Source organism: Solanum tuberosum, unplaced genomic scaffold, assembly GCF_000226075.1.
Source record: "Solanum tuberosum cultivar DM 1-3 516 R44 unplaced genomic scaffold, SolTub_3.0 scf00106, whole genome shotgun sequence".
Classification (NCBI taxonomy): Eukaryota; Viridiplantae; Streptophyta; class Magnoliopsida; order Solanales; family Solanaceae; genus Solanum; species Solanum tuberosum.
This window is the reverse complement of record NW_006239032.1, coordinates 1,626,703-1,649,065: the sequence shown is the minus strand read 5'-3', so window position 1 is coordinate 1,649,065 and position 22,363 is coordinate 1,626,703. Positions and strand designations below refer to the sequence as shown.

At 35.2% G+C, this 22,363-nt stretch overlaps 3 protein-coding genes across 5 annotated transcripts; 2 read left to right on the top strand and 1 right to left on the bottom strand.

Moving 5' to 3' along the window:
- Positions 1–199: 199 nt before the first annotated feature.
- LOC102605529 (ras-related protein RABE1c-like) lies at positions 200–5,162 on the bottom strand. Its single transcript, XM_006349458.2, has 9 exons — positions 5,002–5,162; positions 4,810–4,929; positions 3,411–3,483; positions 3,048–3,148; positions 1,457–1,522; positions 1,033–1,130; positions 861–923; positions 689–781; positions 200–460 (listed from the first exon to the last, which is right to left on the bottom strand). The coding sequence occupies exons 2-9, from the start codon at positions 4,880–4,882 to the stop codon at positions 377–379; spliced, it is 651 nt and encodes a 216-aa protein (XP_006349520.1). The 5' UTR covers positions 4,883–4,929; positions 5,002–5,162; the 3' UTR covers positions 200–376.
- A 1,256-nt stretch (positions 5,163–6,418) lies between these two features.
- On the top strand, positions 6,419–12,830 carry LOC102604964 (uncharacterized). Of its 2 annotated transcripts, XM_006349457.2 has the most exons (4): positions 6,419–6,920; positions 10,327–10,393; positions 10,508–10,768; positions 12,208–12,830. In XM_006349457.2, the coding sequence occupies exons 2-4, from the start codon at positions 10,352–10,354 to the stop codon at positions 12,637–12,639; spliced, it is 735 nt and encodes a 244-aa protein (XP_006349519.1). In that variant the 5' UTR covers positions 6,419–6,920; positions 10,327–10,351; the 3' UTR covers positions 12,640–12,830. The 2 variants fall into 2 exon arrangements, with proteins under 2 accessions (XP_006349519.1, XP_006349518.1); XM_006349456.2 differs by having other exon boundaries at positions 10,327–10,768.
- A 495-nt stretch (positions 12,831–13,325) lies between these two features.
- On the top strand, positions 13,326–20,990 carry LOC102604625 (DELLA protein GAI-like). Of its 2 annotated transcripts, XM_015309599.1 has the most exons (2): positions 13,327–14,490; positions 20,247–20,990. In XM_015309599.1, the coding sequence occupies exons 1-2, from the start codon at positions 13,467–13,469 to the stop codon at positions 20,441–20,443; spliced, it is 1,221 nt and encodes a 406-aa protein (XP_015165085.1). In that variant the 5' UTR covers positions 13,327–13,466; the 3' UTR covers positions 20,444–20,990. The 2 variants fall into 2 exon arrangements, with proteins under 2 accessions (XP_015165084.1, XP_015165085.1); XM_015309598.1 differs by lacking the exon at positions 20,247–20,990 and having other exon boundaries at positions 13,326–15,476.
- The last annotated feature ends 1,373 nt before the right edge of the window (positions 20,991–22,363 follow it).

Genomic DNA, 22,363 nt, shown 5'->3' with positions numbered 1-22,363 from the left:
GTAAACAGTATATAGTAACCTTTATCAATTTAGAATTAATTTAATTGTTTTCGGATGGTCAGACGTCTACTTGATTTCAATTTTCAATCCCTATCTTCCATCTCGATCACCTTATTCCCCCTTTCTCTAACAACAGTGTTATCCAGTCGAAGAACACTCGAGCATGAGCAAACAGAGAGGCTAAACAGAGAAGGCTGGATAAAAAGGACAACAAACAGCTCTTCCAGTTCTCTTGTAAGCCAGAAATAGTAAACAAGCAATATAATATAGCTTCCACAAAGTATGTCATGGCAAAGATTAATTTGTCTTCCCACCCAACGGTAACTTAAGAGTTTAATGTATTCTCCATCATCCTATCTTTATTGCCACCAATCTATTAAGAACCACAGCAAGCTGATTTTTGGGCAGACAGAGCACCTCCTGCTGTCTGGTCGGGTTGATTAATCTTGATGGTCTGAGGCTGCAAAGTTCAGGAAAGCATGAGTCAGTACACTCAACAAGTGTAAGGCAAGAAAGTGGATAGGAGAAGTAGTAGAAGAGTTGAAATATTCGGGCAAAGATTTCGCCCTTGTAGATCACAACAGATTAACCATAATCACCAATCTCAGTAGATGAGTTACAAAAGATGTTCTTCCTAATCAATAAACAGAAAGGGAAAGGGGATTGACTCTAAATTAAAAACTAATACCTCAGCTTTTGAGTCAGATTCAGCAATTCTTTGCTTTATATCCCGGGCTATTGAAAAGAAAACCTCCTCAACATTCATATTTGTTTTGGCACTCTGCACAAAAATATCATTAGAACCTAAGTATGAGTGCTATTGGGAAATAACTCCAATGCTCAAAATCAGTTCAACTTACAGTCTCAAAGAATTTAATGCCATATTCATCAGCTAGTGCTTGACCTTTGGATGTAGGAACAGCCTAGAGAAGGCTTATACCAAGTGAGACAACAATAGCAGAGCAAGGCGATATATACAGATATGAGCAAATAAATGGTGGACAAACGGATAGAGAGAGATAGAGAGAACACCCGTTTGCTTTCATCCATATCAGCCTTGTTTCCCACAAGTATTTTGTTGACATTGTCAGAAGCATGTTGTTCAATGTTTCGGATCCAATTCCTGATGTCTAAACAATAGCAAGTGTTACTCTTGAGTTGAACCAATGCAAATACTAATCTAATTTGTCTAAAGGAAGTTCACATAATATGAAGAAGAGAGGCATACCACAAATCATACAAGGCAAACAAATATATTCCAGAGAACGGTAAGCTTGCTTAGAGGTTGGAGGATCTTTCTAAGCTCAAATATATCTAAGTATATGATTAGACCCTCACCATTAATCCTACCCTGGGTTTACAGGACAAAACATTCATCTAAAAAGCAAGAAAAACCACTCCGAATCCAGACTGAAAAGTCCTACTCCAAGCATCTCTATAAACTAGTGGAGCTTACTGTTAAAAGATGACTCATCAGTCACATCATATACCAGCAAGATACCCATGGCTCCGCGGTAGTAAGCTGCATGAGAAGCAAAGTACTAAAGATATTAACAGGTTGAAATTCTAGAAAGAAGCAAATTAATAGGTGACCAAAAGGAAAGATAATTAACAAAAGAATACAGCATAGTATTCCGGCAAACATTGTTAAGAACAATTTCCTAATAAGAGCATAAGTAGCTCCATAACCTTTCCAGACACTAATCTTAGCATAATTATAAATAATAATGAACAATTCAACAGGTCAACATTTATTCCAGTATGCCTGTCTCCGAATCTCATCTATGTTCCTACATTCTTAATACTCAAACGAAGGAAATTGCAAATCATAAGCAAGCTATTCCATGGAGTTGGAGCAACAACAACAGTCAAAGTCGTGTTGCAATCCATGGAGCAAACACTCCCAATTATTGTTGACATTTTGGTATTCTCTCTAGCTTAGTTTCTACATGATGGATAAACCGAAGTGTCAGAAAGTAAAACATTATTCTATGGAATTTCTGTATATTTATCAGAACACAACTCTTGAATAGTAGTAAGGTATGGTCTCTTCTTGATGCAAAATGCAGTTGGCTTCAAGATAAGTGATAGTCCTCTTTTACAACTTCAACATTTTTTTTATTTTTTATTTTGATGACAAGGGAAACCCGCAGCCGCTACCCTTTGGGTGCGCACAGGGTAAAAATCCCGCTCCTATGCAATAGCTCGCAAACCACATAGGAGAGGTAACCCGCACTAGGCAAGCCCGGTGCGACGAGCTCGACCCAGAAGGCAAACCCCTTGCTTTCGCTGACAAGTGGTTTCGAACTTGAGACCTCCAACATGGAAGTCCCAAGCCCAAACCACTGGGCCACCCCGAAGGGTCAACTTCAGCATTATGTCAGTCATGAAAAAGTATATGCTTCTCTAAGTTAACCATAGAAACCTACATTACCAGAAGAGAAGGCTGAGTATTCATGTAAGGTTATATGCTCAGGTTAAAGGCAGCATACAGATGACCTATGTTGCTCGAACTCTGCAAAATCCTTGTCGCACCCATGTGGCCATGTCGACACGATATGGGTGTGGGCTCCACAACGGATTTGGTAACTTACCTTGGGTGCTTTGACTACATCTTAGACCGAGAAGTATAGATTGATTGAGAATTTGGTTTGAACTTTGGGTTTATGTCATATATATAGCTCTACTAAGTATGAGAATGTTTTTCAATTACACGAGATATCATATGAACAAAATGTTAGGTATTTATGAGGAATTAAAATGTATTAGTTTTAGTTCAATACCTTTATTTAATCAAGATACATACTTTTTTTTAAAGAAGAACTGGTAACATGAATCAAGATGTATACTTTATATATCATAATATACATTTATTGGCCGTATCTCAGCACCCATGTCCACACTTGAATCCATACGCCCGAATCCTAAAATTTATGCGATGAAGAATCTGACCTTAAGATCCGCACCTGAGTCTAAGCAACTTAACAGATGCCTGACTTGTTCTATGTTTCAGGTAAATGATTAACAGCAAACACATACATGCGTACCTGTTGTAATTGTTCGGAACCGCTCCTGGCCAGCAGTATCCCAAATTTGCAGTTTGATTCGTTTGCCATCAAGTTCTACAGTCCTTATCTTGAAATCAATGCTGTGAAAAAAATTACTTGCATTAGAACCAATTGGCAGAAAAATAAAAAATAGAGAAATCCTATATTATTGTGAAGTTTCACTTCTATTACAAGTTCACAACATACCCAATGTAGTTCCACAAAGTGGGGTCAGGGAGGAGTTTCACTTCTATTACATTCCCATTTTTTTTCTTTATGTTTGAAACACAAGCAGTTCATGAAAAATACCAAAATAATGAAAATGAAAAACAGTAGAAAGTCAAGAAATGAGAGGATAACTACCCAATAGTGGTAATAAAACTGGTGGTGAAGGAGCCATCCGAGAAACGTAAAAGAAGGCAACTTTTACCCACACCTGAGAATTCAAACATATGTTGTACATGATAAAATTCAGAAAGACCAAGTAAGTAATAAACACATCATGTTCATCATATCAACAGACCAATTGATCGACCAATTTGAGAATAGTTATTGAGCTATTCTCACTTTACCCTCAGCAGTCAACCTTCAAATGGAAATTTCTAGAAGTTACACAGAAAGAGTTGAATAGAAGACCATGTGCGTTAACAGATGTCGAAGATTGAGCTTGGGGAGAAATATTGAGCTATTCATTTGCTGGGCATATACTATCATGTTATCAGTAGCATTCTAGAGTTCACCGGCAGTGTGGTTCCTTGACTTGTTCAAAGGAGCACTATCGTGCTTGAGGAGATTTTTCCAATATTCTTGTCGACTAAGTCATCTACTTGGTGAAATGAGAAAAGAGCTATAGGGGGGTGGGAATTACAGAAGCAGCTCTTCTTGACATGCTAACTATTTTCCAACACCTTCAATTCGAAAACTCTCTAGTGCTAATGATAGCTCAAGGAAAAAAAAGAAAGCACTATGATTATCTTTACTTCTTTTATCTTCTCATTATCTATCGATTTGTGGTAGTCTTTTATCTTTTAGTTTGGGACGGAGTCCTTATTAATTTTAAGAGTTTTGACTTGAGGAAAAGGTTGCTGATTCATGAAGGGGAGCACTAATGGATGAAAGGATCAAGAAATAACATAGATCAGTTTGTAAGTCCACACCTTATGTGACCCGTATACAAACAACACACGCATGGCATAATATGGTGCTTACAGTGTGCACATTGTAAATAGTTAATGTAACATAGAGAACTGCAGTATAGAAGTATTTTTCGCTAAATATCTCCAATAAATTCAAGGATATCAATACACCTAGTTGTTAAAGTTGTACTACCTTTAAACTTGAAGTTCAGAAGCCCTTCTTCCCTGTCCTTACTTACATTTCTCGATAGATAGGCTTTCTATCAGATACAATTTGGACTAACCTTTTTCTCAGTATTTAAGTCATAGATAGTAGAATTAATGAACTAACCCGCCACACACCAATTCATTCCATCTCAAATGCAAGACAATCAATAAAATTTGAATAAACTCTCAATAGCTAAGTAATTTAAAAGTTCAGAAATCCTTCTTCCCTAGATTAGCTTCCATCATAAAGATTTTTGTACTAGCAGTTTACAGTATTTCAATAATGATGCAGCAAGCAAGCAAGCAACTGGCCATAAATTCTCATAGAAAGTAGAATCAATCATTTTAACAAAACAACTAAAATGCAAAAACCACCAAAATTTTTGAATTAATCAAGGAAAATGAGAACAAAAAGTTACCGCTATCGCCGATCAAGAGTAATTTGATAAGGTGATCGTAATCGGCACGAGCTCTAGCAGGTGGAGCAGCCATTTCGTTTTGATTTCTCACCAATCCAGGAAAATGATGAATTACAAACCCTAGATAAAGTTTGAAAATTTGAACAAAAATCAAATTTATAGAGAGAGATTTATATAAATACAAATACGTACCGGATCGGATCGGAGAACAAGTTGAAAATACAAGGGAGATCTAACAGTTTTAAGGGGAAACAAAAATCAAATTTTAGTCTCTCAGCACTCAGCAGTAGCAACTAGCAGTCTAGCACGGCACTGGTCCGTTATTGAGTTTCGTTTACCTTATTTTCTTATTTTCCCTTTGACTTTTCACGACTTAATTTTAATCACCATCCTTTTATTTTATATCCATAATCCAATCAACATTAAATAAAAATACATATTATATAAAAATAGAAATCCTTATTGTTATTCTAAAATTTATTCCCAACTAAACGACCACAGCGAGACGTGGGACGCAAGCCCTATGGATCTTTAAATTTTTAATTTATAATATAGTATAATAACACAAAATTATAAAAATACATCAATAGTTTGAAATAATTACAAACATGATTAAAGAAACTCATAGAAAATGTAACTTCTAACATGATTATACAAGTATAAATAATCTAACATCTTAACTTTCCAATAATAAAAGAATCATTATATCTAAAAAATTATTTCTATCATATTATACAACTTACTAGTATTATAATAAAAACATCACTCCACCATGAAGTGGTTTTTTTCAAAACTAATGCGGGATGGGTGGGTTGCGGGTATATGTGATTGTATGTGGGTTCAAACTTATTAGTATTAACTTTTAACATGTTATAAGAGTGATAGAATATTATTTATTAAGATAATATCTTTAAACCTACTAAAATATTCAAGACAATAAATGAAATGGTTCAATAAAAAATAATATCATTTCTTACATGTTTTCCAATTGACCTCTAAAAAATAAAAATTTAAGTCACTATCCTATTAAATTAATACAACTTAATGAAAAATGAATTTATTTTATGAATTATATTTTTAGTATCAAACTTAACTAGAAAAAGAAAATATTAAAAAAATTATGCGGGGGTCTATGCGGAGCGGGTTGAAAATGAAAAAATTATTATGCGGGGTGGAGCGAATTAAAAATTTAGCGCGTTAAGCTCAACCCGCACCGCTCCATTGTCATCCCTAATTAGACATCTCAAAATAATATAGTGAACAATTATTATTAAAAGGGAAGGAGTATCATTTTATAAGTATTTATATTGATGGATTTTCTAAATCCATCTTATCTTCCGACCAAAATTGGAGCATTACAAATGATTGTGTAGTCATAAATATATTACCCACTATTGCTCATCTTCATTAATTATCTAAATAAATCAAACCATTTTTCTATGGCAAGACCAAAATAATTATCAGTCATCTATCTTGAATGTCGATCCATTAAGGTGCGTGTAAACTGATTCAAATATCATAATTATAAAAAAATAATCCATATTCTACTGAATTTTCTTTTTCCAAAAATATCAATATATATATCTACAAACCGTATGCGTGTGTTTGCACGGTTCCTCATTTTTTATTTGCCGGATAAGGCGTTTCTGCCCGATTTATGCTCTTCTACTTTCTTCACTCTTTTTCGATGCCAATCTCCATGATATAATCGTTTGATTTTATCTTTCCAAATCGCAAAAAAGAAAATATTATTGGTTTTCATCTTCTCTAAGCTGATCCCTGAGCTAGGGTTTTGAATTAGGGATTTTATTGTTGAAGAGCATCGAGCAATGCATTCGGTGCCTTCTGTATTTGATCTATTCACTCCACCGCATGCTGCATCTTTCTATGGTTTTTTGTGCTTTCATCGTCTGAAAAACATGGAAAAATTTGATTGGGCTAATAGTCTTAGTTAACGTTTACTTCTTTTTTTGAATCACCGGTTTTCCAATTGCTCATTGCGGTTTCATTTCCTGATATTTGTTCCCAAATCTGTTGGTATAGTTCGTGATCTTTGGTGCGTCTTTGTTTGGAGGATCTGACAAGGTTCATTTCAATCGTCAAACGCAGAGGTAATATTCTGAAATTGGTTTTGTTTGATTTTTATTTGTTAATTTATTATAAAGCATGGAATTTGGCTAGTGTTGTTTGGAATAATCTTCTATTCACTTCAATTGTTGTTATGGTGGTGGCTTACAGGCGGTTCCAGGATTTGAAGTTTATGTGTATGCTGGTTATTGTTTTTCGTTTATATTTTGAATGTGTGTATCTATTGGACGATAGCAATCGTCCATCTGCAGTTGGGAAGTTGTAACACTATAGACTGGATTAGTGGCTTTCTTTGTTAAAGAGGGTCCTTGTCTTCCTCATTTTCATTTATTTCTGTCTTGTCTAAAGCGATATATGTATTGTTAATTGTTTTTTTCATTTGTAATGTTTTGTATGTAGCGGAGAAGAAAGTCAAATGTGATATTGGAATATCTTATATGATAAGCAAATATCTAAAAGGATTTACAAACCTATAGAAAACAATAACAACATGTCCAGTATAGTCCCACAAAGTGGTATCTGGGGAGCGTAGAGTTTACGCAGTCCTGACCTCTACCTTAGAGGTAGAACGGTTGTTTCCAATAGATCCTCTGCTCAAGATAAAAGCAGTCTAGGAAAAGAAGTAATATAAATAATGGAAAGAACATAAAATGATAAAAACAACCGATAGTAGCAGAACAATACCACAACAAAATAATAGTATGATCAAACTACACGAAACAACATATAATAACAAAAATCGAAGAACAAGAAACAAGAGTAATACTACGACTACTAGTATGAATAACAAGTCAAAACACTCCTAGCTACTACCCTTCTACCCGAATCTGTGACCTCCACACCTCTCTATATAAGAGCATGTCCTCAGTGAGCTGCATCACCTCATCCAATACTTCTTTGGTCTACCTCTACCTCTCTTGAATCCATCCATAGAGAACCTCTCACACCTCCGCACTAGGATATTTGTGTCTCTCCTCATCATATGTTTGTTCTATCTTAATTCCGCTTCATGCATTTTGTTTTCCATCGAAGTCACTCCCACCTTGTCTAGTATATCCTCATTTTAATCTTATTTCTTCTAGTATATCCACACATCCATCGTAGCATCCTTATTTTCGTCACTTTCAGTTTCTGAATGTGAGAGTTCTCTTGTACTCCCTATAGAAACCTATAGAAAGGATTAAAGAAAAAGAAAATATTGTACTCCCTCCGCTTCAATTTGATTGTCTGCTTTTGACTTGACATGAAGTTTAAGTAAAGAAGACTTTTTAATCTTGTGGTCTTAAACTAAAGATAATTTAGAATGTATCAAAGTGTCCTTTAATCTTGTGGTTTTAAACATGTTACGTGGAAAGTTGGAATTGAAGAATTTTCAAGACATTCTTTTTGAAACAAACTAAAAAGAAAAATAAGACAAACAAATTGAAACAAAGAGATTATATATTATGGGTTATAGAATCACCACCCATAAACTCAAGATCATAACTGACGCTCAATTTTCCCCTTATCGAGCAAACCATATATCCAATAACATAAATAGAAACATCCATCAATAATAATTAATCCAACAAGCAAATTTTTTGATAACCGAGAAATCCGTTTATGACCCGCCCTTTGGACCAATCACAACCTTCTAAACTCGGTGGATAATGGGCCCGCCTCTCTACCCTTCTCCACTTAAATACATAGTTTGATGTTTATGTGTATGCAGGTTATTGTTTTTCGTTTGTACTTTTGATGTGTGTGTATCTATTGGATCATAGCAATCATCCATCTGCAATTGTGAAGTTGTAACACATTAGCCCAAATAAGTGAATTTCTTTGTTAAAATGCGTCCATGTCTGCTCATTTTCATTTATTTGTGTCTTGTCAAACGCGATATATGTATCATTAATTGTTCCTTTTTCGTTTGTAATGTTTTGTACACAGCGGAGAAGAAAGTCAAATATGATACAATAATGTCCTATGATTAGCAATTATCTAAAAGGATTTACAAACCTATAGGAAAGAAAGTAGAAAGAGGAAATATTAGAGTGGTCAATGAAGTGGGTTAAGAACCATGAGGTCTCGGGTTCAAATCCTAGCAGAGACAAAAACACTAGGTGATTTCTTTTTGAGGAAGAGTTTTTTTTTTTTAAAGAAAGGAGACACTAGGTGATTTCTTTTCATTTGTCTTTGTTTTAGCCTTGGTGGATTAAGTTACTTGGTACATGTTGTTGGTGGGATGTGATAGGTATTCATGAAATTAGTCGAGGTGCACGCAAGCTAGCCCGGACATCTCGGGTATTAAAAAATAAAGAATCACCACCCAAAAACTCAAGATCTGTAACCGATGCTTAATTTTATCCTTATTAAGTGAACCTTATTTATTACATAACATAAATAGAAAAATCCAACAATAATAATTAATCGAAACAAGCATAGATTAATAATCAAATCGCAACTGAATCCATACTTAAGTACATAATGAAAAAGAATTTAAACCCAATCACAGAGCAACAGGAGCATCTAAGAATCCAAATGAAACGCAGCCCGACAAACAAGAATAAAATGGTAATTTAATAAAGACTCTGAGCAATCACATAACTAAAGTGGTTGGGCTTACAATTAAAGTAGCCATCCAACTGTATCGCAATCAGTCATGTGGTTCGCTGGTGCTTAGTATTTAATACGTAAAGTTATAGAAAAAGAGATACGGGGCAGGGAGTAAGTAATATACATCTAGAAGGTCTCTAAAGGATGTGACAGCAATTTATGTAGTAGGAATTCAATTTCATATATTATATACGGCTCATAGATTAGTCACATAACCATATGCACAGTAATCTAATCTAAGTGTAAAAACATGTAAAATATGCATATATGTAAATTCTGTATATTGGTATGTCCAGGGGCTTATCCAATTAATCTATGAGTTCATCTGAACCCAGGAACATCCTGGCTTCACAATAAAATATTTATAGATATTTAGTTGATTTCTTATGACTTATTATATATACATGGTCTGTACAAAAGTTAACTGGCGCATGATATATGCAGGATTTGCTACTGGTGGTGGTTGGGTTTCTCCCATTTTTACCTGTGCGTTTAAAAGTTGTTTGATCATTCTTATTTCATAAACCTTGTGGGTAGATTGTTGGTTTTTTGATGCATCTGAATGGCATGTAAGATCCTTATCTGATTTTATTGAATAGACTGGTTTGTATAGAAGTAATTACTGCATTTGATTGGTTTGATGATTCCTTGTTTTCTAGATCTGTTTCAGCTCATGCAAGATGGCTGGAATATTAAAGGTTCAAAGGTTAATCGTAGATTGCAGAGAAAATCATAGCTTGTTGCTAATGCAGTTCCTTTTTCTGTCTACATTAGTTCTACAAATGATCGTTCTTGATACTATTGTGCTTAGATTTTCTTTGCATATTTTGGCAGGTCTTTGCTGCTTTCTTTGTAATTGATGGACGATTGCCCTGCTAGCTACAAGTCGGCGTCTGAAAATGTAGGCGTTCATTGCAAGTCATCAAAGGGGACGCAATATTGTGCTTTTGGAAATATAGGTGGTCTTTCTGTAAATGATCTTGGCCACCATTTCACTGATTATCTCAATATTCAGGATGCTGAAGACTCAAATGATAAGTGCAATGTTGAGACTGTGAAGGAAGATGTAACTAAAGATTCCCATGGAAGTGACTCTGGTAATGCTTCTGTAAAATGCTTGATCAAATGTGCAACATTTCCATGCTCTGGTATTAGCGTGCCTCCTGCAGAATTTGGTGGGAAGGAGCTAGAGGGTGACATGAATGCTGAAGTAATGACACATGGTGCTGATGCTAAATCTCCTGATTTGCCTTACTCACGTTCCATATCTCTGCCAGTGAGTTTTCTGTGTCTTTAATAATGTTCATCAAGTTCCTTATCCTTGGTGTATTGATATTATGAAAGAGGACTTCTTGATCTTTTTGCCTATTTGTTATCCGTGAAAATATATTGGCCAATACGTACATATATCTTGTTTTCATTAAGACAATCAACAGTTGTCTGCTTTATGTTACTTATCAGTTGAGTTGGTGGTAATCTTAAATACTACTTGTGAAGTGTTGATGGTGAGGTACATGAGTATTAAAAAAGAAAGTATTAATGGTAAGGTTTGTTGTGTTAGTCTGTGTGGATTGGTTCTTCGTTTACTTTTTCAGGGATGGATGTGTATTACATATGATTATTATATAGAATGATTGTTTGAAACGTAGGAATGAACTCACTCTCTCCTTCTTTTTATATCCTTCTTTGGATCTGGTTTGACCAATTTTCTGTGGTATGTTGCTTTCGGTTTTTAGCTGTTCTTCTTGGGGTAATTATTGATTTGAATCCCACAAACCACAATTTCCTGTCTTTCTTGGATTAAGTTTTTGGTTTGAGTTGTTTGTAACCATGACTTGCTTTTGGTTTTTAGTTGCTCGGTCTTATATACTTTGACATTGAGTACTAGGTCATCATGAATACTACTGTTAGGATTTTTCAATGGTTTGTGTACCATGTTTCAGTTTCTTCTGAGATATGTGTTGGTTATGGTCGATTCAGTGTAGGATTCATTTTGCTATCCATTTTTCATGAATAGGTTATGTATTATATCAAGAAAAGAAAAAAACATATTGGTAAAAGAAATACTCCCTCTATCCCATTTTATGTGGCACTTTTCGAATTTTGAGATTCAAACAAGTCTATCTTTGACCGTTATTTTTTCATAGATCTTTTAAACAGTTTGAATTATCAATTATTGTGACTTATAGTACTTTTTATGTAGTTTACAAATATATAAATTTCATTTCAAAAAAATTGAAGATTCCATGCGCAAACCCTCAGTCAAACTTAAACTGTTTGATAAAGTGCCACATAAATTGGGACAGATAGAGTACAATATACCTTGTTAAAAAAGAATAGGATACAGTGAATACACACAAATATTCATTCATACCCACATATTGGTTTTTGCATTTTTGGTTATACTCTGACCACCTTTCCCTGGTATGCTGCTTCTGGTCTTTGCATTCTCCTTGGGGTTGTCAGCAATATGACTCCCACAAGCCATTATTTGTTGGCTTTCTTGGATTTAATTTGTATTGTAAGCAATGTGGCTAGTTGTATCATACACTGAAGTTACAGTATAGTGGAAACAGCACTGGAGCATAGAACTGCTGTTTCAGATACAGAGAGCGACTCTAAATGGCGATTGTTTCACGGTTGAGCAATCAAGTAACTGCAGATGTTAACAGTCCTGTTTTTTTCTCTTTCCTTCTGTGTTTTATTTATTCACAGACTCCTTTGAAGCTTGTATCTGCCATAAAAGGTGGCCGTGAGAAACAAGGCAGTCTACCGAGGAAGCTGACGGTAACGTGGGCTCCAGATGTTTATGATCCTATTCCAACATCAGTGTCACATTTGCCAAACCCAAACAAGGGACAAAGCCATAAGAGTGGCAAGAAGAAGAATGGGAAGAATAAGCAGAAAAACAATGGCAAATCGTCACGAGGGAGCAAGGGTAGAGACAAGAAGCAAGCTCGTAAACATGGAGAGAGTTCTCAGATAAGTAACCATCCTCTGGATGATAGCAATATCACACCTTCGTCGAGCGAGGTACAGTCTAGCGTTGTGGATTTTGATATTGACAGCCCAGATCCATTTTGTGGGAGAAGTTTTCTTCAGAACTCTATCACAAAACTGCACTTCCCTGTTGCAAAGGCCAGCTGAACTTCCTTTTTTGATCTTAGTGGCTCTCTTGATGATTTCACCAGGGTGTAGTGTAAATAAATAAATGTGTGAGGGCTTTGTTGAGCAGTGAAACGAGAATCATAGTTAGTCGTGGCTAAACTTTTCAACCTTTGTTATGTCAGTTGACTCTTAAATTTCTTCTATGCTATATTTCATGTTAGTTCGAACAAGTTAAAATTAGGACTCTTTAGTTTCATGACTCTTGGTGCTTATTCAAGAGACAGGCCACTGCTTTTTTCAAGATGAAGCTCCTTAGTTTTTAAGTTAGATTTGGATTTTTTTTTTAAAAAAAGTCCAACATTTCTCGAATCAAATCTTTATCTACGTCGTTAGACATGTCCAAGGAAATTCAGTCAAAATTTCCTCGCAATTTTAGTAGGTGTTTGCTAATAGAAAGTAGAATATAATATTTGAAAATAAATAAAAAATTGTGAATGGAAAAAATAGTTCACTTGAAAACTAACTAATCAAAATAACTTTTTTCAAATTTGAAACACGTCTTCAGTTGTTATTTTCAAATTAAAAACAATATATGTCAAATGGGACCTGTCTTTTGTTTTGGATCACGATCCCTTTGTTGACTAGAGTTATTGTTTTGTTAAATAAATAGTCTCCCCGTTCACTTACATGTAAATAATAAATAGTTATTAACTAATCAAAGGTGAGCTGAGAGAGTACAATGCTTGATCGATCCTCTACGCGTATGAAATGAAAGCGAGATCTCTCCGAAAACACTAAAAAGAGAAAGAAAAGATAATAAAAGGAGGAAGGTAATTCCAGCAATTTACCCCACAAAAAAAAGAAAAATGAGTTCACGAGAGATATCCATGGATACAATTATGGAAGATGAAGATTCCTTTGGTTCTAATACAAATGCAATCATCTACGCTGCTTCTGATATGTCAGGCTGGACTCACAGTTTGATCTCAGATAACAATATTCCTAATTCGTCCTCTTCTACCAGTGTAAACGTACACCACCAGCAGCATCAGATTTCGACTGCTGCTGGTGATGATGATGATTCGATGTTTGTATCATCAAGTGCATCTTCCAGCTGGTTTAATAATAATAAACAAATTGATGATCACCAAGAGATTAGGATATTTAATGTTGATTTCAGAGCACTTTGCAACAACACCAGCGGTGGATCCGAATTTCGCGGCCATTTATTGCCAGATACTGGTAGGACATTGAACGAAGAGACTAGCATTAGGCTGGTCAATGCGTTGATGGCTTGTGCCGAGGCGATCCAAGAGAACAACTTAACTCTAGCGGATGTACTAAACAGTCAATTAAGAAGATTTACAATTGGAGGAACAATGAAGAAAGTGGCGACTTATTTTGCAGGAGCTTTGTATCATAAGATTCACAGATTGAATCCACGAGATATTGTTGAATCATTCTATTCCACGGACCAACTCTTGCATATGAGCTTCTACGAGAGTTGCCCCTTACTCAAATTCGCGCACTTCTCAGCCAATCAATCCATTTTGGAGGCCTTCGCTGATTCCAAGAGAGTACATGTAATTGATTTCAGCTTGAATCAAGGTTTGCAATGGCCGGCACTTTTGCAGGCTCTCGCTTTGCGTCCTGGCGGTCCACCAGCTTTTCGGCTCTCAGGAATTAGTGGCCAACCTAAGTTTCATGAAGGTAGCGATCCCTTACGGGAAGTTGGTTTTAAACTCGCCCAATTTGCAGAGTCAATTCGTGTAGAATTTGAATTCTGTGGATTCATGGTCCATACTTTAGCTGATCTTGAAGCACCAATGTTGAATATTAGACCCAGTAATGTGGAAACAGTGGCTGTGAACTCTGTTTTTGAGCTTCACCGTTTGTTTTCCATTCCAGGAGCATTTGAGGAAGTGTTGGATTTAATAAAACAAATACAACCGAAGATTGTGACCATCGCCGAACAAGAAGCGAATCACAATGGGAGTTGCTATATGAACAGGATTAAGGAAGCATGGCTTTACTATTCAACAATGTTCTACGTGCTGGAGAACTCAGAGTCAACTCAGACCAACAATCGAGACTTGGATATGGCGGAGCAGTACCTAGGGCGGGAGGTCTATAATTTGGTGGCTTGCGAAGGAACTAAGCAAATTGTGCGACACGAGACGTTGAGTCAATGGCGAGTGAGGTTTAACTCTGCAGGGTTCAACCTGGTTCCCCTGGGTTCAAATACGTACAGAAATGCAAACATGTTATTGGCCTTGTTCACAAATGAAGAAGGATATAGAGTAGAGGAGAAAGATGGGTGTCTTATGTTGAGTTGTCATAGTCGCCCGCTCTTCACCACATCTGCTTGGTGCGGCTATGTCGCCAAGTCTAGGGATTAGTCAATGGGTGAGGTTGCTCTGCAGCTGTCCTGGAAAATCCTGCTACTCTGAGAAGGTTTCTTTGTAGTTGTCCTGCATCATCCAATACGTAGTTTTATATGTTACTCTTCTTTTACTGTTTACAGGTACTGTCTTAGATGTATCAGACAGTCCAAATTGATAACATTTGTAAGATGCTTCTTTTCTTCGACCTCACTGTTATTGAGAGAATCTCTGCAGTAGCCATTAAATTTGATAATGCAAAGGGCACAATCTTTTCAAAACAGTCTCTTTACCTCCATGAGATATGGGTAAGGTTTGGGTACACTCTATCCTCCCCAGACCTGCGTATGGGGCCACATTAGATTTGTTGTTGTTGTTGTTGAGGGTAGCACCTGGATGTTCCTCCTTAATGTCATATTCAGAACTTGTAATATAATTGTCTGTGTTGTAACACTATTTTCTGTATAAAAGTTTTGTCTTCTCTTATTCTCTATAGAAGTTTCCTCCTTAATGTACCCGATTATACTTTTCTTTTGTTATTCTCTATAGGATCACTTGTCACATTTGGCTGAATCCCTTAACAACGCAAGGACAATGATCTATCCCTTGTGAAGAAGGGATGCCCCCTCACATATAGCAGTGGTATTAGAGAAGGAGCACAATAGACTTCTTACACAAAAATCCATAATTGAGAAACGAAAAGAAGAGCATTAATCTGCTTCCCTCATTCATAGGCTTGGGACTAAGATTGCCGACAACTACTATAAGTGAAGCGTTAAACTAGCTTCTTGTTACACATGAAAAGGTTCAACTAAAATTTAATAGACGTTTTCACAGTCATTACAAGTCAATTGAGAACCGAAAAGAGAGCAAAAAACTAAAGTTCTAGATATATTTAAAACATAAGTAAGCTAACATAAAGAAACATGACTCTTGGTGCTATATTTCATGTTAGTTCGAACAAATTAAAATTAGGACTCTTTAGTTTCACGACTCTTGGTGCTTATTCAAGAGTCAGGCTACTGCTTTTTTCAAGATGAAAGCTCCTTAGTTTATAAGTTACATTTGTAAATTTGGTACGTCAATCGCCCGTATAGCTTTGCATTTAAGGGTTAACTCTCATCTACCGCTATCTTTTAGGTTTTCAGTCATGGAATAGTCGAGATGTGTGTAAGTTTCTGTCACAGTTCTAGCTGAGGCCACAGTGTAGGCAGACTGCAGACCTGATGGAAATTTTCTGTAATTGTTGAAACATTGACATGTGGAGCCCGTTTGGATTGGCTTTAAAAAAAAAGAATAATTTTTAAGTTAAAAATAAAAAGTCAAATTGAAATGACTTTTAATTCAAAAAAATAAAAAGTTAGGAAAAACCTACTTTTAATTTTTGATTTATTTTGAATCGTATTTAATTTATTTTAAGTCATTTTTTATCTTTTATTTTAATAACCGTCGAACCAAGGCTTGATTGGTAGAAAAAAAAAACAAGTCAAGACTCAATCGGCAATTGCCAAGAAAATTACGCGGTGTAGAATTAATGTCCAACATTTCTCGAATCAAGCCTTTATGTACGTCGTTAGTAAGTGTTTGCTAATAGAAAGTAGAATATAATATTTGAAAATAAATTTTAAAAAAATTGTGTGGAAAAAATAATTTAGTTGAAAACTAATCAAAAATGACTTTTTCAAATATGAAACGCGTCTTCAATTTATTATTTTTAAAAACAATATATGTCCAAATGGATCCGTATATTGTTTGGATCACGATCCCTCTGTTGACTAGAGATATTGTTTTGTTAAATAAATACTCTCTTCCTTCACTTTCATTCATGTCTCTTAATAAAAAATATGTTCTCTCCTAATTTATATGACTTATTTTCTTTTTTAGTCTGTTCAAAAAAGAATGACATATTTTTATATTAAGTAACAATTTAACTTTAAAATATTTATTTTACCCTTAATAAAATGATATATATAGCTACACAAATTTCTATCATTTATTTTAAACCACAAGTTTCTTGCGACATGTGCCATTGCTAAAAGAAAAGGTAACATAATCTTGTAGTACATTGATTTTTACATGACCAAAAACACCAATTATGTCTTGGACCTCTGTGTGTGTGTTTATATGGGGGGTGGGGGAGGGGTAGGGGGTATATATGGAAGTCACTTTCATAATAATTGTCGTTAGGCTGGAAATGATAGTACATGAAATTAAATGGTGATGGGGAAATTTATCCTCTAGCTGGACAACTAGGTCATTCATAAATATATTTGCTATTTCTAGTTTACCTTTTCCTACGTTACAATATCGTCGAAACTCACTATGATTCGACACATGCATTTTGGATAACTTACATATGGATCACATATATACCATAAATACAAATTAATTTATATATCTTTTCTCTATATATTTTTATTTCTTTTATACTTTTACTCACGTGAAAACAAAATTGTTTATTTATGTATATAAAACCATTGAATCCTTCTGATCATATAATTTATTTTAATATAATTGGTGAAGTGTGTAAAAAATTGATTTAGGTCATGACTTATAATTTTTTTTATTGATATAGGGCATCTGATAGGTCATTTTTTAATTAAAAAATAAGTTTCTTAAGAAATAAGTAAAATGACTTTATTAAGAAAATAAATAAATTTTAAAAATAACATTATAAAGCTTCCCATCCTCTTCACTCCACCTAGCCATAATGTTTTTCATTCCTTACTAACCAAATACTATAAAATATTGTAAGAACATTACTTATTTTTAAAAAAAAAGGGAAAATGCCTAAATACCCCCAACCTATGCCCAAAATCCCTTAGACACACCTAACCTTTAATTAATAAGGTCCTATTACCCCCCCGAACTTCTTTTATATATAATTTTCTACCCCTTTTCGGCCTACGTGACACTATCCTTGAAAAAATTGTCAACACGTGCTGGGCGCACAAGATAGTGCTACGTAGGCCGAAAAGGGGTAGAAAATTATATATAAAATAAGTTCGGGGGTAATAGGACCTTAGTAAAGGTTAGGTGTGTCTCTGAGATTTCGGGCATAGGTTGGGGGTACTTATGCATTTTCCCTAAAAAACAGTATTTGTCTTTTTGTACCAAATTTAGTTAATCAGGCAGTTAGATTGTTGTGTTTGATATATAGTTGTAATTAAGTTATGTCACTATAACAAAAATAACTTTTAGCGACAATAAATAGACATATTAATAAAGTGTGTTAAAGTCTTTACCGGCATTAATTAAGTGTCATTAGATCCAATGTCGCTAAAGGCTTTAGGGACATATACAAAGAGTGTTAATTGCCACTAAAAATACATATTTAGCGGCAATTGAGCTATTACCGTTAATTAATTGCCGCTAAAGATTATTTTTTATGTAGTGCGTGTGTTGTGTTATAGTACTAGGTTGCGTATTAGAGTAGAAAACTAGTATGCAATCGCTAGAGGGTTGTTTTGCTTTTCGAGGGTGTAAACTTGTTAGTATTTGTCGTTGTTATTGTTGCTTATATATATTATCTATCTACATAAATATCATCGTTTGTTGTTTAATGTGTATCAACTACCGCATTGTTATGTTGTTCTTGTTCCTTTCTTCTAGGTTTTGCTATGTTTTCTATAGTACCTTTTTCTTCTTTTTTGTACTTAAATTTGCTGTTCTTAAGTCGAAAGTCTTTCAATCTCTTGCCTCCATAAGATAGTGATAAGATTTGTGTACATTCTGTCTTTTTCAAACTTCATTTGTAAAATTTCACTAGAAATATTATTGTTATTGTGTTGTGTTGGTACCAAGATTGGCACAATATCTTGTGCATGTGCAAGCCACACAAATTAAAGAGTAGTACTAATATTGCATGGACGATAAAAATCACTTGACCCAAATTAATAAAAATAATTCATATATAGTCAATTGCGGACCTACTGATCATCCATCTCTATCACTGCATGCAGGTGTCAAGCTAGTATAGCCTGTCAGCGTGGCTATATAAGAGTTTATTGATCGAAAAGAATGAATAAGACCGATCCATCTTCAGACACTATACATAAGCGAAATTTTGCTCCTCTCTCTTCTTCTAACATAACATGGCCTACCCGAGATGGATGTAGATTTGATTTTCCAACAACTCTTCAAACATGATAATACACAAACTTATTTGGCTTAATTATCTCTGTCTTGTAGGTATCCCTCATCTACACGCCAACGGATAACTAGTAAAATTTTCTAAGAAAGGGGTGTCACCCCTGCGTTCGCAATCTTATATTTAACATAATAACTCGTCTGAAATTTTACATGATATTGTTATCTAAAAATTTGACAGTTACACTCCAAATTAAAAAAAAAGAGACAAAATAGAATAAGAAAGAATATATACAGTAACCAAAAATAAATAAATAAATATATATATACAATAAAACCTCACTAAATTAATATAGGTGAGATCATAAAATATTATTATTTTGTAGATGTATTATTTAATGATAAATTAATATTTATTAATTTAAAGAGCGTATGAAATGAAAGAGAAATGTCTCCTAAATGACTAAAAAGATAACATAAATTGACTATGTCACAACCTCACTTATATTAAGGAAGCACGAAGGTAACTCCAGCAATTTACCCAAAAAAAAAAAAAAAAAGATGAGTTCAGGAGAGATGTCCATGGATACAATTATGGAAGATGAAGATTCCTTTGTTTCTGAAACAGATGCAATCATCTACGCTGCTTCTGATATCTCAGGGTGGACTCACAGTTTGATCTCAGATAACAATATTCCTAATTCGTCCTCTTCTACCAGTGTAGACGACTGCCAGCAACAGATATCGACTGCTGGTGATGGTGATGATTCGATGATTGTATCATCAAGTGCATCTTCCAGCTGGTTTAATAATAATAAGCAAATTCATGATCATCAAGAGATTAGGATATTTAATGTTGATTTCAGGGCATTTTGCAACAACAGACTGAAATCTCGCGGTGGATCTGAATTTCGTAGCGGTTTATTGCTGGGTAGGACAGTGAAAGAAGAGACCAGCGTTAGACTTGTCAATACGTTAATGGCTTGTGCCGAGGCGATCCAAGAGAACAACCTAAGCCTAGCGGATGTACTAATCAGTGACATAAAAAGACTTAGAGCCCGTTTGGAATGGCTTAAACAAAAGTAGCTTTGAATAACGTGTGGTCCATACTTTAGCTGATCTTCAAGCATCGATGTTGAATATTAGACCCAGTAATGTGGAAGCAGTGGCTGTGAACTCTGTTTTCCATTCCAGGAGCAATTGAGAAAGTGTTGGATTTAATAAAACAAATAGAGCCGAAGATTGTGGTCATGGCCAAACAAGAAGCGAATCACAATGGGAGTGACTTTATGAACAGAACTAACGAAGCATGGCATTCAACAATGTTCGATTTGTTGGAGAACTCAGAGTGGACACTAAGCGCAACACTCTAGGCTTGGAGATTGCGGGGCAGTACCTAGGGCGGGAAATCTATAACTTGGTGGCTTGCGAAGGGACTGAGCGAGTTGTGAGACACGAGACGCTGTGTCAATGGCTAGTGAGATTCCACTCTACGGGGTTCAACCTGGTTTCCCTGAGTTCAAATACGCACAGACATGCAAACTTGCTATTGGCCTTAAACACAAATGAAGAAGGATATAGAGTAGAAGTGAAAGATGGGTGTCTTATGTTGAGTTGGCATAGTCGCCCGCTCATCACCACCTCTGCTTGGCGGCTATGTGGCCAAGTTTAGGGAGTCAGTCAATGGGTGTGGTTGATCTGCAACTGTCCTGCATCATCCAATACGTAGTTTTATATGTTACTCTTCTTTTCTTCGACCTCACTGTTATTGAGAGGATCTCTGCAGTAGCCATTAAATTTGATAACGCAAAGGGCACAATCTTTTGAAAACAGTCTCTTTAACTCCACGAGATAAGGGTAAGGTTTGCGTACACCCTGCCCTCTGCTTATGGGACTACATTAGATTTGCTGTTGTTGTTGTTGTTGAGGGTAGCACCTGGATGTTCCTCCCTAGTGTCATATTCAGAACTTGTAATATAATTGTCTGTGCTGTAACACTATTTTCTGTATAAATGTTTTGTCTTTAGATCACTCATGTCATCTGCAACACCTTCTCTGTTTACAATTGTCTACATTTTTTCTAGGCTTGAATAACAAATTAATTGTAATTCCCAAAGGAAAAACTAGGAGATAAACACTAGATGTTATTGGGCTTCATCATAGTTACTGTTCTGTAAATTAGGTATTGCCATCTGTGTAAGATGAGGGACTTCTTGTCTCTGCATCATTCATTATGTTTATTTTTCCAGAGTATTGAAGCTGAATGTCTCGTGTGTGAAAAATGAAGTTGATCTTCTGGAGGTACAAAAAATCTTATATATTTAGTGGAATTTCTATAATTTGGTAGACTATTATCTTTGATATTTGTACTTGGGAAAAGTCTAGATACTCGTAGAAGATGATAGAATATTCTAGATTTTTCAGTATCTAGGATCATCCCTAAACAACTATAAATAGAGGTGGCCTTAGTTAATAGTCATTTGTATTCAAACAACTATAAATAGAGGTGGCCTTACTCCGTAGTCATTTGTATTCAACCTAAGTCAATCCAATTCAAAAGTCTTCTTTCATAACAAAGTTCTGTATCAAAATTATCAATCTCCTTTTTAGCTTCCTCTTCAATCTAATCCTTGTTAAAGATATTGGGCTATTTGAAGGTTTTCTGATTATACTCTTCTTCTGCTATTCTTCGCTTGTCACATTTGGCTGAATCCCTTAACAACACAAGGACAATAATCTATCCCTTGCGAAGAAGGTTTCCAAGCTCGGGGATGCCCCTCACATTTAGCAGTGGTACTAGAGAAGGAGCGCAAGAGACTTCTTACACGAAAATCCATAATTGAGAAATCGTAAAGAAGAGCATTAATCTGCTTCCCTCATTCATAGGCTTGGGACTAAGATTATAGACAAAACCATGAGTGAAACGTTAAACTAGCTAACTTGTTACACATGGAAAGTTTAAATAAAATTTAAAGAGACATTTTCACAGTCATTACAAGGTTCATTGAGAACCGAAAAAAAGAGCGAAAAAACTAAAATTCTAGATACATTTAAAACATAAGCTAACTTACACAGAAAGACTATAAATGAGGAACATAACCAGACAAGCTTAAACCTCCTACCTTCTACATCAGTTTCACAACATATTGTGGAATCGTATTCCTTCGCGAGTGCAAACTAGGTGAGCTGCTGATAACAAATTGACAATTCTACCTTCAATACCAGTAAATGTTGTTGCTTCCTTCATTTTGTCTGGAAGGTTAGTCAAGTAGAAATGACCTGAGAATTTCCCC